Genomic DNA, 15,571 nt, shown 5'->3' with positions numbered 1-15,571 from the left:
AACATTGATCAGGCAGCTGTGATTGAGCAGCGATGTAAATCCAACTATGTTCACGGTTGTTGTGGTCGTGATAATTTTGTGATGCCACATTGAAAAGGCTCTGATGAGCTTTCCAAAGTTCTACAGTTGTGCCTCCATCGCTTGTGTCCAGATCACACGCTGCACAGCCGTGCTGCTCCATCTTTTTCACCAACGTTTACGTGTTTGCGCGTGAGCAGTGTGAACGGCTGTGGTGACACGCTCACGAGCGATTGATGATCGGGAGCTGGTCGTGAGGTGTTAATCGCTTCTCGTTACCCCACGTATACTACACGATGCACGATGAAGGCCAAAATTGGGCCGATCGCCAAATCGGTCGCATGACTCAAAAATCATCTCAAAATGGGCCAAAAATCGCACAGTGTGAGCCCAGCATCAGAGCAGCAATGTTTGTTCGCTCAGAGAAAGAAAAAAAGGCTGCAAAAGTACAGGGAGGAATGGGAAAAGGAAAACGCCTGGCTGGAAAAGTGCACGATAACACATATAAAGCGCACTGCACTGTGTGCCGGCGCACTTTTTCCATAGGCATGCTTCTAATGGTCGGGGAACCCTTAACCAATTTGTTGTCCACCAGGCCACGGCAGAAACAGATATGGTATGTAAACACTGGTTTGTTTTTTAAACCCTCTGGTTAAGGTTAATATGGGCACGTGCAGTGAATATCAGCGCTATGTGGCCAGAAGTGTGATAATATAATTTATTTTGTGTAATAAACAACTGCAAGGATAGATGATTACAACAAATTGATGACTAATACATAAAAGTAATACATAGATGAATAATGATGATGAGTTATGATGCGTAATCATGGGAACAAGCGGGTTTACAAACAGGAGCAGCTGATTAGCTTTAGAAAAGCTGAAATAATACCTCAGCTGAAGCCAATTGTACTAAATGCACTATATGTGCACTGTTACAAGAATATTTTTCGTTCTATTGCTTTCTATTAATTTATATAATTTTAAGTTAAGCAGGACAGAGTTCTTTTAAAGAAAGATTTACTTTTATTCTCAAAAGTTAAGCATGACAGGCTTCTGTTTAAGAAAGAGACCTGTTTTACTGTGTTAATGTTGTCATTTTGAGCTAAAAATAAATGGCTAAAGGATCATTTGTTTCCCATATGGTCATATCACAAAGAATAGAATATGCATCTGCTTAAATCAAATTCAAGTCAAATGGTTAAAAAATAATTTCACACACACAAAAAAGAGCTAAAAAATTCACCACACTGGGAAGGGTGAAGACAACTAGGTTGCCCGGCCCTGGCCACGAGGTGTCCCTTATTTATTTTTCAGGGAGTTGGCAACCCTAATGACTGTCCACTCAGCACCAACACAGGTAGGAGTGAGCAGTGATGAAGCAGGACTGTGGGCAAGTTTGAGCTACAATCCTATTGGCTTCTCAGTTTCTCCAAAGAAAAGGGGAAAAATTCTTGGTGTTGTGAAGATGTGAGTTGGTCTTGTTGTCGTGGGGCTGGAAGGATGCTGGCAGTGAGAGGCTTTTCATACAGTGTTCAGTAACAGAATGAGAAGAAAGCCACTGCACATGAAACAAGGTGCTCGTAGTGTTTACTGTGTTTGTGCCACAATGTCAGATCAGTTGTAGATTCACATGCAGACTTGTCCAGTGAAACCAGTGCAAGTACTGCAGTACAGAGCAAAGACTAAGCAAGCCAGGAGAGCTCTCCAACTTTCTGAAAGTATCAGGATATTTGAGTGATAAGAAAAAGTGGATCATGCAACAATGTCCCTCAGCACACAAAACAATCAAAGCAGAATAAATATAATGTTTTAGATCAAACACTTACAGGGACCTGAAGAGAGAGAACCAACAAAATGTCATGGCTAACAGAGGAACTCAAGCACAGACTGAGTTCTGACAAACAAAAAGGTGACAGTTTATTTACCAAAGGGGTGAACCACAGTGCTCTATATATGTACAGTGAGTTGGGGAGGGGGTCCAGGGCTCCAGGGAAAAGAGGGAAGGGAGTCCACACTCACTCCTCTTCAGTCACTCTTGTCCTGCTCTCCACTCACACAGCCACACACAGGAATCACAGGTAAGCGTCTGTAACCAGGTCCGGGGAAATATTTACTCAAAGTATACACAAAGTTAACCCAACTGGTGAATTAAGAGAGAGATTTCTTAGCAAGGAGCTGAGATCATGAACACAGGAGGGTCAATGTCCCAGCAACAAACTGCCCCATGCCGCAGCGTTTAATGGTTACCGGTAAGCCCAGGTGAATCAGCAACAGGTGGTGTAATCATCATAGCTGTGTGGACCAAGAGCGAGAGGCCATTACAATCTCCACCCAGGCAGGCAAAACGCTAGCAGGAGAGAGCAAAACATAAAACCTGAAAAGCCATCATGAGCCAGCCAGAGAGACACAGAGTTTATACTAGAAGAGAAACCTGCTCATCTTCATCATGTTTGTTTAAACAGAGAAAATCAGAAGTCTCTGTGTGTCAGACCACGGCTCTACACGGACACTTCTAAGCTGCTTCAGAGTGAACTGACCCAGATAATCTGCACACAGCGGCTGTAAAACAGTGAAAGTCATAACTGTCTCTCTGATGGAAAGCTTTTATTGTGAAGTCAGGAAGTCTGCAGGAAGTGTTGAGTTTGTATTCATCACTCAGTGTTTAATGAGACAGGCAGACAGGAAGAGCAGCTCATTAGTGTTGATGAAATCAAAGGAACTGTGAGGAACTGCAGTTTGGTCACATCTGGATGTTTTTCACTGACAGTAAATGTTTTAGTGATAAAGAAATGTGTTCACAGAGAGAGGAAGAGGAGTGGTGTTTGTGATGAGGAGCAGCTGTCCTGCTGTGCTTTGTGTCAGGACGTCCTGAAGGATCCAGTCTCTACCAGCTGTGGACACTGGTTCTGCAGACAGTGCATCTCCTCATACTGGGACCAGTCTGCTTCATCAGGAGACTCCTCCTGTCCCCAGTGTGGAGAAAGATCCAGAAGCAGAGCTGGACTGCAGACAGCCAGTCAGAGCAGCTGTGTACAAAGTAAGACTGAACATCTGTCTGCTGATGGACTCATTTCTGAAAACTGGACTTCTTGTGTTGTTCAGACATTGAAGAGTTTTCTTTCTCTTTAGTCTCATTGTTTTTCTTTCTTTCAGCAGATGTTGGTCTGCAGGAGGTTTTAGATGAACATAAGATCAGTCTGAGGAGGAGATGTGAACGTGTGACTGAAGGAAGTGATGAAACAGGAAGTAGAACCCTCCTCAACACCATCTACACTGAGCTCTACATCACAGAGGGACAGAGTGAAGAGGTTCATACCCAACATGAGGTGAGGCAGCTGGAGACAGCTTCCAAGATGGACGCCCTCCATGACGCTCCAATCAGGTGCCAGGACATCTTTAAAGCCTTACCTGACCAACAGAGACCCGTCAGAGTGGTTCTGACCAACGGCGTGGCTGGTGTTGGAAAAACCTTCTCAGTGCAGAAGTTCACTCTGGACTGGGCAGAGGGCTTGGAGAACCAACATGTCAGTGTGGTGGTTCTGCTTTCATTCAGGGAGCTGAACCTGATCAGAGATGAGCAGTACAGTCTTCTGGAGCTGCTCCATGTTTTCCATCCAACATTACAGAAGGTCACAGCAGAGAAGCTGGCTGTCTCTCAGCTTTTGTTCATCTTTGACGGCCTGGATGAAAGCAGACTTTCATTGGATTTCACCAACAGGAAGCTGCTGTCTGATGTCACACAGAAGTCATCAGTCAGCCAGCTGCTGACAAACCTCATCCAGGGGAATCTGCTTCCCTCGGCTCTCGTCTGGATAACTTCCCGACCCGCAGCAGCCAATCAGATCCCTCCTACATGTGTTGACAGGCTAACAGAAGTACGAGGCTTCACTGACGCCCAGAAGGAGGAGTACTTCAGGAGGAGATTCAGTGATGAAGAGCTGTCCAGCAGAATCATCTCCCACATGAAGACATCCAGGAGCCTCCACATCATGTGTAGTATCCCAGTCTTCTGCTGGATCACTGCTACAGTTCTGGAGCACATGTTGACTACAGAGCAGAGAGGAGAACTGCCCAAGACCCTGACTGACATGTACTCACACTTCCTGCTGGTTCAGACAAAGAGGAAGAAGAACAAGTACCACGAGGGACATGAGACGAGTCCACAGGAGCTGACGGAGGCTGACAGGGAAGTTCTTCTGAAGCTGGGGAGGCTGGCGTTTGAACATCTGGAGAAAGGAAACATCATGTTCTACCAAGAAGACCTGGAGCAGTGTGGTCTGGATGTGACAGAGGCCTCGGTGTACTCCGGAGTTTGTACAGAGATCTTCAAAAGAGAGTGTGTGATCTTCCAGAAACCAGTCTACTGCTTTGTTCATCTGAGCATTCAGGAGTTTCTGGCTGCTGTCTACATGTTCCACTGTCACACCAACAGGAAGACAAAGGTGCTGAAGAACTTCCTTAAACCAAAATCTTTAATCAAGATGATTTCCAGTCTTTTTGATGACGATGATCTCCAATCACTTGATGTATTTCTGAGGAGAGCCATGGAGAAATCCCTCCAGAGTAAAAATGGCCACCTGGACCTATTTGTTCGCTTCCTTCATGGCCTCTGTCTGGAGTCCAACCAGAGACTCTTAGTAGGTCTGCTGGGTCAGACAGAGATCAGTCCAGGAACCATCCAGAGAGTCATCAACAACCTGAAGGAGATGAACAGTGATGGAATCTCTCCTGACAGAAGCATCAACATCTTCCACTGTCTGATGGAGATGAACCACCTCTCAGTACATCAGGAGATCCAAGAGTTCCTGAAGTCAGAGAACAGATCAAAGAAGGAACTCTCTGAGATCCAGTGCTCAGCTCTGGCCTTCATGCTGCAGATGTCAGAGGAGGTTCTGGATGAGTTGGACCTGCAGAAGTACAACACATCAGAGCGGGGACGACAGAGACTGATTCCAGCTGTGAGGAACTGCAGAAAGGCTGGGTGAGTCCAGATGTGATCATTAACATCATTGATCAGTGTAGGTTAGTAGTTTAATTTTGAAAATAAAATCAGATTGTAACCACAAAGTGTTTGTGTCCGTACGCTGCAACCTTCCACACCATTCCTTTATTGTACAGACTCAGCAGCAGCTCCATGGATCCCAAATCCAAGAGTGGAGAACAGATTTGAAGTGTGTCACATCCATGCAGTCACAGCTGTTTCCACCATGTTTCCACTGATATTAATCCTGTTCAATGACACGTTTCATATCAGTGAATATGTTCTTTAGGACGTCCACTGACATGTTTAAGTGTCCTGCTGGAAATCACTCAAATCATCCATGAAATCCATGAAAAATCCTTTTAGTGTTTCTAACTTCACCCTCTGTCCTCTCTCTCTCTCCATCCTCCTCACTGCTTCTTTCACTGATAATCACACAAACATCGTATTCAGCTACAAAATAACACAATAATATCATCTGATGATCATTATTATAAGAGCAGGATCCATATTTGATATCAGAGTAACACACTGCTTGGTTATGTGCAGTCATCATCAGTGACTGTGGGTCAAACAGAAGCTCTCTGATTGGTTGCTGACCTTGGTCACCTGTCCACTCTCACCTGTTTGTGTTTGCTCTCTCTTTGCTGTCTCCATCCTCTCTCTCCTTTCTCTCCCTCTCTGTCTTTGTACGTCACTCAGGTCCAATGGAAACAGGGACATTTACAAACGTTCTTGAATAATTTATAATACTTTGGAACAACAGTAAAACAGCCAAAAAAGTGTAAGACTGAAGCAGGTCCAACCTTATAACCAATACGGGCTCCACCCCAAACAATAACCAAATTCCCTAATATACTAAAATCACTCAGCAGTCCAACTGCTTTCCACGGTCCAACCGTATTAAATCCTTTAGCGGTCCAACCGCATTCAATCATTTTTAGCAGTCCAACTGCATTAAATCCTCAGTACTGTCATGAGATTCTCATCAAAATCAAAGCAGACATTCCCCAGTAATTTCAGTGAGTAGACTTTAATTTGTAATGTCCAATTTGGCACACTTTGGAAATAATTCAACAGGTAGTGCCTTACCTTTGGATAAGCAGCTTAGAACAACAATGAGAAAAAGAGAGCTGATTATTAGCTCATCAAAACACAAAACAAAATCACAATGAATTATCGGTTAATTTCATTTAAAATAATTCATTAAGTATTTATGTACAATTCAAATTAGTTAATTACATATTTTGTTGGTTTGTTTTCTATTTTAATTATTTTACTGACACATTTAATGAATTATTTAATGATGTATTTATTTAATTCACGTTGCTACTCCTGGCCCTGCATCGCTGTTCATAAATACATTTTATTTGTCAGCTTCACCCATCAAAGTCAGGGGGCGGGGTTAATGCTGATCAAGTCAACACCATTGCTTTGGTCTGGTGGGCGTTCTTTTAGTGGGCTTTTCTCAATACTAAGTAGGCCTACACACCAGGGTTTGGACATGTGTGGACCCAAACTATACTTTTACCCTTTTTTGTGTGTCACCAAATACACTTTAATATTTTCTAGACAAGAATGTAGTGGCATAATCTTTAACCTCTTTTGGCTCCAAACAGAAGTGACAGACTTGAGCAGGGTTCATTTAAAGGCTGACAGAAGTGGAGTGGTGACGGGGAGATGTTTGACAGGACAGTGTTTCAGCCTCCACAGGTTCATGTTGTGCTCCATCAGTCAGTGAAGATGAAGTCAGTGCTGATGAGGCTGTAGAGTGTGTGAGGGATGTGAATGAGGATGATGAAGATCTGATGATAGCAGATAAAAACAGGCTGCAGAGACTTTGAGCCATACAGGGCACACAGTGTGTGTACAGAACAGCTGAAATCATTATGGAGGCCTCACTGGGATATGGAAGCATCACAGTACAGCTTCAGTGAAGCATTAAAGTCTCTGATATGAGATGAGAAATGAAGCAGCCAGAGCTTTTTCATGAGTGGAAATCCACTGTGACTGTGAGCTGCTGCTACAGCCTCCAGATTAGCCAGCAGCTCATCCTGCTCAACATGGACCTGTGGTCAGAGTGTGTGCTGGATAATCCGGCCCAGGATGAGGCCAAACTGACATGGGATGAAATGTCTGTCACATAATTGAGCTTAGTGTAGTTTCATTTCTGCACAATTTAAAAACAACCAAAACTTTGTTCTGTCTTTTCTATGTTATACTGTAGACTTTCTTTGATACTGTGTCCAAAAGGAGCAGCTTTTACTTTGAAGGGGAGGCGTCTCTGTTTCCTCTTCAGGTTGGATGATGGAAGCAAATTAGTAGCTGTGTCCCAAAACGTCGGCTGCATCCTCCAGAGGCTGCATTTGAAGGCCGATTACGTCACAGCCAGGCGATGAAGGCTGTCCGTATTTGTCGACTCCTTCAAATGTGCCCGACAAATGCGTCCTTCATTTCCCCGAATTTGAAGGATTCGTCGGGTGTGTCCTTCGTGGCCCACCATATCCCAGAATTCATATCCCAGCCAAATTTCAGCTGCCAACAATGGCGGCTGCTACTAAGTTTTCAAATTACTCTTATTAATCTTTCTGGGTCACAAAATAAACTTTTAACATATTTTCAGGCGAGAAAGTAGCTGTGTAAACTTCAAATATCTGCTTGGTTTATCAAGACATCGCATATTTGCAAAAGTGTGCCGACGTTTTCGGAGACGTCTGTTCCCCACCCGCTCGCTAGCAAGCCGGGGGGTTCAATGGTCACTCCAGCCAGCGAGAGCAGCGGACGCCCGGCTTCATCGTTTTCAGACCCCGCTCTTTCGCTACTCAGGTGAAACATGATATATAAGTCACTCGGATAACTTAAAAATGTAATTGTTTGCCTTTTTTCTGTGTTTTATTTGTTCCGGAGTAAATCGGTTTGGCTGAGATCAAAGTTCCTCCGGGATTTTCACACAGCTGAATAAACGTTAAACAGGAAACTGATTAAACAGAAGTGTGAGACGGTCGAGAGTTTACGCCAGTGTCCTGTTATATTTTAGATAGCAAGGAGCAGACGGCCGAGTTTATTAAACTCCACAAAGACAGCGGTGACGCAAATCTGAAGGCTAGACCGTCCCATTTCACAGCCTCGCACTTCCAGCCTTTTCGGTCTTTGAAGGACCCGGCCCACGTAGACCGCGAATACCGGGTCCTCCGAAGGATGCAGCCGACGTTTTGGGACAAAGCTACTGTGTGATGTTCTTTCAGTGTTGCACTTTGTAGACGCTCCCTGAGCACTGGTCTCACAGCCAGCTGCACATAGAGACCAGTGTTGTTAGTCCAGGTCAGAAGATGACTTGTTGGAATGAAAATGAGCTTGTAGTTTGTCTGCTTTAATAATGTGACTGGAAAAAGGTGTTGGACTTCAAATATGTCCATTTCTTTCACACTTCACCTTTAAAAGTGAAGCCTTGTGGTTCCTGGAAGGAAAAACACGACTTTTTCAAGTCTTTGTCCTGTTTTTATGATAAATGTACGACTTTAATGTGAAACATTCAGAGTTTTTTCTCTTGTTGTGTTTGTTTGAAGCTGCTTCCTGTTGGCTTCAGCTGTTTGGAGTTTCCATTTTCTAAACTTCTACATTCTGAACCTTCTTCAGCTCTGAACAGATGATGAAACACTGAATGATTTCAAGCTCACACTTTGTCTAATAAACTTACATCTTTCATTCTTCATACAGATTGATGGACTGTGGTTTGTCAGAGATCAGCTGTGATTATCTGGCAGCAGCACTGAAGTCCAACCCCTCCCATTTGAGACAGCTGGACCTGAGCCTGAACAACAAGCTGCAGGATTCAGGAGTGAAGCATCTGTGTGGTTTCCTGGAGAGTCCAGGATGTGGACTTGAAACTCTGGGGTCAGTCAGCATGTTTTAGTTGTGCTGAGATGAATATGATGTGAAAGTTGTGCTGACACTAAACTGCAGACATCAGGCTGATATTATACTGATCCACACTGAGGATCTTCATGGTAAAGTCTGTTTTCTTCTTCTCTGGTTTAGTCCATTGACTGCAGCAGAACAATGTTCACATTTCAAACAGTGAGACTCAACGTATGGCCCGCGGCCCACACGCGGCCTGCCCACCTTTCCTGATTCAGAGAGAGGGGACCCTGATTAACTGTGTAGTGTTCTTCCTCACAGTTCTAAGTATCAGACACAACAATGAATAATCCACAGCTGACTGTCTTTAGCAGGTCAAAGGTCACGGCACACAGCAGACAGTGGGAAATATTATAATTCTGATCATTTATCAGCACATATCCATATGTATAAAAACAAAGCTGACACTGTGAGACTTGATCAGAGGTGTGATCATCACAGCAGAGGCCTTTGTGTCAAAGTCACTGAGGATCAAACAGAAACACATGAAGCAGATTTTCCTGTTCTGGCTTTTTATAGCAGATAACCTTCAAAATATTCTGCAGTCCATCAAAAACTGAAGCAAACCATGAATCAACATGTGAACATGAGCTGATGCTGCTGAAGTGAAGCAAAGTTACAGAGGTTTGATTACAGACACAGCTGAGAGTTTGTAATCTGTCATCATTTTAAAAGGTTTACATTTCTTCAGTATATCCACATTTGCAGCTGGTACCTCAACCTCCACTTGTCCAACACAACTGCTGTCCACTGCCTCCATGACATTGTGATTTTGCTGTTGGTCTTCTGTCAGATCTTCATCAATCACTTCTGCACGGGGCACACCTTCAGACTCTGCAGCTGCATAACGAAAGCCTGTAAGATAAAATTAGACATAAGGTAAATGTACACCAATATTCCAATGACAGGTGTGTGATTCATCTGGAAGTTATGTGCGGATTAGTGTACAGTGATAGCAATTTAGTATGTTTTTAGAGGGGGGGGGGTTGTTTACCTCCGATGGGTGCTCTTTTTCGCTTCCGTTGCGTACGCCTTGAGTGCCGGTCCGAGTCTGATACAGGTATGTCGTCATGCCCCATGTGCAGTGTTGGTGCCCAGTCTGGATTTGTTACATCCATTTCATATGCTGGTTTGCCTGCAATAATGCCAAATCATAAGCTACTCAGTCGACATGATGTGGTTCTGCAGCATCACACATTAGCATGTTTTATCTCATTATCTATGACCTCAGCACGTTGAAAATAACACTAAAAGCCTTTCAAGAGTGATATGAATTAATTTAGAACTCACCGGAAAGAAAATGCCGTGAGCAAACCAACAAAAAGCTGGGGATTGCAGAGAACTCGATATCCGCTCGTCTCACCGCTGCAATCCAAGCCTGACGTCTTTGTTTAGTAATATCGGATACATGGGATCCCTCACGTTGCCTCCAGGATGGAAAACGATGAAAAGAGAGCCCGTTATCCAGCTTCTTGCCTTCACGATCGTGTGATCTAACGTTGCAACCGACAACACAACACGTACGATCCATAGCTGAAATGGTATCCTTTGGCTGGCCTACTGTCATGGCGGAAGGGGGCGTGGCCCATCTCCCGTGACATCACGCTCCAAAGCCCTATAGGTGGGAAAATGTACCATGTCGACCAATCAAAAATGATATGGAAACATGACATTTGGTTGTTTAGCAAAAGGGGGAAGTTTTAGGAGTGACCGGCAAGAGAGAGCGAGTGAGCGAAAGAGAGAGAGAGTTTTGATACGTGAGAGATTTGTGACGTTTACCGTGTTTGGTCTCAAGTTAGTTTGTTGTCTTGTGTATTTAGTGTGTAGCTGTTGTTTTGTTTTGTGTGTCAGTTCTACTAGTGATCGTCACAGTTGCTGCCTTAAAGCCAACAAAGGCAGATTGCAGTGTAAACGCTGAGTGACACACCTGCTGTCAGACCTGCAGGTTTATCCCTGTGCTGTTCTCATATGTGTTAGAGTGACACAAACTATTGTTTGACACCTGATTGTTCTGTAAATAGTTTGAAATGATTATATGAAAAACGTCTGAGCCTTGGCTGCATTTTTTGCTAAATAGTACCATATAACTTTGTTGTTTGCAAAACGTGTGCGTATTTTTAAAAGTGTACAATCTCTATTTGCATTTCAAGTTATGAAGATGATTCGTTAAACATGTGTGTGGTTTTTACAGTCAAAATATCACTTTCTACTTGTATTTTAAATTTTGTCTGAATTTAGATAAATTGTGCTGATACAGTTGGTCAAAATGAGAAAATAACAGATTGGCAAGATAAACTGTTTTTAAAGGTAAAATATAGAGGCCACATCAAAAGTAGTCAAGAAGGGTTAAAGGCTAAAAGCAAAGTTGTCACCAAGTACTGTTTATATTTGTGTGTATTGCTGCAGCTTTTTTGAGTATTAATTTGGTGCCTTTGTGTGAAATAATGGTATTGTGAGCGATCCATATAGTCACAAAGAATAGCCACTTGTTTCTGTGCTACCAAAGTTCCCCGGCTTTCATTCAAAATGTGTTTATCGTCAGCACCTGCACATTAAACTACTTAAACATTATAAATGTCTTCAAGCTCACACTGAGGCCTGTGGGGTACTATCAGCCACTGAGACAGTACACACATTTATATGTGTTTGTATATGAATATTTCATACTTTAAGACTGCCTGTTTATTTAAGGGAGATGAACAAAATACATTGGAATTGTACAAAATAATATCATGGATGATAAATTAAATAGATTTTAAGTAGATGCTTGTGCATTCTTAAAGTCTTATATGTTGAACTGAACTATGTGATCTGTTCAAAGCCTTAATCTTAATTTGAAGTGAAATGTGCATTTTGAGTTTATACACTATGTATATAAGGCGACCGTTTCCTTTTGCAGTATTTTTGTGTGGTGTACTTTTCTATGTCTTAACAAAAGGGGAACAAAGGTGTTTAAGTTCACCTAGGATGATGTGTTTTAATTTTCACATGGTCTTGCTTGAATTTGACCCTGACAAAGGCGTATGAACTCTGTCAGCTGTTTGGAGTTTCCATTTTCTAAACTTCTACATTCTGAACCTTCTTCAGCTCTGAACAGATGATGAAACACTGAATGATTTCAAGCTCACACTTTGTCTAATAAACTTACATCTTTCATTCTTTATACAGATTGGAGAGCTGTGGTTTGTCAGAGATCAGCTGTGATTATCTGGCAGCAGCACTGAAGTCCAACCCCTCCCATCTGAGAGAGCTGGACCTGAGCTGGAACGAGCTGCAGGATTCAGGAGTGAAGCATCTGTGTGGTTTCCTGGAGAGTCCAGGATGTGGACTTAAAGTTCTGAGGTCAGTCAGCATGTTTTAGTTGTGCTGAGATGAATATGATGTGAAAGTTGTGCTGACACTAAACTGCAGACATCAGGCTGATATTATACTGATCCACACTGAGGATCTTCATGGTAAAGTCTGTTTTCTTCTTCTCTGGTTTAGTCCATTGACTGCAGCAGAACAATGTTCACATTTCAAACAGTGAGACTCAACGTATGGCCCGCGGCCCACACGCGGCCTGCCCACCTTTCCTGATTCAGAGAGAGGGGACCCTGATTAACTGTGTAGTGTTCTTCCTCACAGTTCTACGTATCAGACACAACAATGAATAATCCACAGCTGACTGTCTTTAGCAGGTCAAAGGTCACGGCACACAGCAGACAGTGGGAAATATTATAATTCTGATCATTTATCAGCACATATCCATATGTATAAAAACAAAGCTGACACTGTGAGACTTGATCAGAGGTGTGATCATCACAGCAGAGGCCTTTGTGTCAAAGTCACTGAGGATCAAACAGAAACACATGAAGCAGATTTTCCTGTTCTGGCTTTTTATAGCAGATAACCTTCAAAATATTCTGCAGTCCATCAAAAACTGAAGCAAACCATGAATCAACATGTGAACATGAGCTGATGCTGCTGAAGTGAAGCAAAGTTACAGAGGTTTGATTACAGACACAGCTGAGAGTTTGTAATCTGTCATCATTTTAAAAGGTTTACATTTCTTCAGTATATCCACATTTGCAGCTGGTACCTCAACCTCCACTTGTCCAACACAACTGCTGTCCACTGCCTCCATGACATTGTGATTTTGCTGTTGGTCTTCTGTCAGATCTTCATCAATCACTTCTGCACGGGGCACACCTTCAGACTCTGCAGCTGCATAACGAAAGCCTGTAAGATAAAATTAGACATAAGGTAAATGTACACCAATATTCCAATGACAGGTGTGTGATTCATCTGGAAGTTATGTGCGGATTAGTGTACAGTGATAGCAATTTAGTATGTTTTTAGAGGGGGGGGGGTTGTTTACCTCCGATGGGTGCTCTTTTTCGCTTCCGTTGCGTACGCCTTGAGTGCCGGTCCGAGTCTGATACAGGTATGTCGTCATGCCCCATGTGCAGTGTTGGTGCCCAGTCTGGATTTGTTACATCCATTTCATATGCTGGTTTGCCTGCAATAATGCCAAATCATAAGCTACTCAGTCGACATGATGTGGTTCTGCAGCATCACACATTAGCATGTTTTATCTCATTATCTATGACCTCAGCACGTTGAAAATAACACTAAAAGCCTTTCAAGAGTGATATGAATTAATTTAGAACTCACCGGAAAGAAAATGCCGTGAGCAAACCAACAAAAAGCTGGGGATTGCAGAGAACTCGATATCCGCTCGTCTCACCGCTGCAATCCAAGCCTGACGTCTTTGTTTAGTAATATCGGATACATGGGATCCCTCACGTTGCCTCCAGGATGGAAAACGATGAAAAGAGAGCCCGTTATCCAGCTTCTTGCCTTCACGATCGTGTGATCTAACGTTGCAACCGACAACACAACACGTACGATCCATAGCTGAAATGGTATCCTTTGGCTGGCCTACTGTCATGGCGGAAGGGGGCGTGGCCCATCTCCCGTGACATCACGCTCCAAAGCCCTATAGGTGGGAAAATGTACCATGTCGACCAATCAAAAATGATATGGAAACATGACATTTGGTTGTTTAGCAAAAGGGGGAAGTTTTAGGAGTGACCGGCAAGAGAGAGCGAGTGAGCGAAAGAGAGAGAGAGTTTTGATACGTGAGAGATTTGTGACGTTTACCGTGTTTGGTCTCAAGTTAGTTTGTTGTCTTGTGTATTTAGTGTGTAGCTGTTGTTTTGTTTTGTGTGTCAGTTCTACTAGTGATCGTCACAGTTGCTGCCTTAAAGCCAACAAAGGCAGATTGCAGTGTAAACGCTGAGTGACACACCTGCTGTCAGACCTGCAGGTTTATCCCTGTGCTGTTCTCATATGTGTTAGAGTGACACAAACTATTGTTTGACACCTGATTGTTCTGTAAATAGTTTGAAATGATTATATGAAAAACGTCTGAGCCTTGGCTGCATTTTTTGCTAAATAGTACCATATAACTTTGTTGTTTGCAAAACGTGTGCGTATTTTTAAAAGTGTACAATCTCTATTTGCATTTCAAGTTATGAAGATGATTCGTTAAACATGTGTGTGGTTTTTACAGTCAAAATATCACTTTCTACGTGTATTTTAAATTTTGTCTGAATTTAGATAAATTGTGCTGATACAGTTGGTCAAAATGAGAAAATAACAGATTGGCAAGATAAACTGTTTTTAAAGGTAAAATATAGAGGCCACATCAAAAGTAGTCAAGAAGGGTTAAAGGCTAAAAGCAAAGTTGTCACCAAGTACTGTTTATATTTGTGTGTATTGCTGCAGCTTTTTTGAGTATTAATTTGGTGCCTTTGTGTGAAATAATGGTATTGTGAGTGATCCATATAGTCACAAAGAATAGCCACTTGTTTCTGTGCTACCAAAGTTCCCCGGCTTTCATTCAAAATGTGTTTATCGTCAGCACCTGTACATTAAACTACTTAAACATTATAAATGTCTTCAAGCTCACACTGAGGCCTGTGGGGTACTATCAGCCACTGAGACAGTACACACATTTATATGTGTTTGTATATGAATATTTCATACTTTAAGACTGCCTGTTTATTTAAGGGAGATGAACAAAATACATTGGAATTGTACAAAATAATATCATGGATGATAAATTAAATAGATTTTAAGTAGATGCTTGTGCATTCTTAAAGTCTTATATGTTGAACTGAACTATGTGATCTGTTCAAAGCCTTAATCTTAATTTGAAGTGAAATGTGCATTTTGAGTTTATACACTATGTATATAAGGCGACCGTTTCCTTTTGCAGTATTTTTGTGTGGTGTACTTTTCTATGTCTTAACAAAAGGGGAACAAAGGTGTTTAAGTTCACCTAGGATGATGTGTTTTAATTTTCACATGGTCTTGCTTGAATTTGACCCTGACAAAGGCGTATGAACTCTGTCAGCTGTTTGGAGTTTCCATTTTCTAAACTTCTACATTCTGAACCTTCTTCAGCTCTGAACAGATGATGAAACACTGAATGATTTCAAGCTCACACTTTGTCTAATAAACTTACATCTTTCATTCTTTATACAGATTGAGTCGCTGTGGTTTGTCAGAGATCAGCTGTGATTATCTGGCAGCAGCACTGAAGTCCAACCCCTCCCATCTGAGAGAGCTGGACCTGAGCAGGAACAACAAGCTGCAGGATTCA

At 42.5% G+C, this 15,571-nt stretch overlaps 1 protein-coding gene across 1 annotated transcript in view; it reads left to right on the top strand.

Moving 5' to 3' along the window:
* Positions 1 to 15,571, top strand: part of LOC146675685 (protein NLRC3-like) — a 388,198-nt gene that overhangs the window by 216,357 nt on the left and 156,270 nt on the right. The window contains exons 7-8 of the mRNA XM_085400614.1: positions 2,822 to 3,057; positions 3,174 to 5,001. Coding sequence (XP_085256740.1) covers positions 2,822 to 3,057; positions 3,174 to 5,001 — 2,064 coding nt within the window. The remainder of the gene's footprint in view (positions 1 to 2,821; positions 3,058 to 3,173; positions 5,002 to 15,571) is intronic.

Source organism: Rhamphochromis longiceps, linkage group LG3, assembly GCF_057381845.1.
Source record: "Rhamphochromis longiceps isolate RC_006_pf linkage group LG3, R_longiceps_female_GT1.1, whole genome shotgun sequence".
Lineage (NCBI taxonomy): Eukaryota > Metazoa > Chordata > Actinopteri > Cichliformes > Cichlidae > Rhamphochromis > Rhamphochromis longiceps.
Note: the sequence above shows the minus strand (reverse complement) of the source record. Positions and strands in the feature narration are given on the sequence as shown.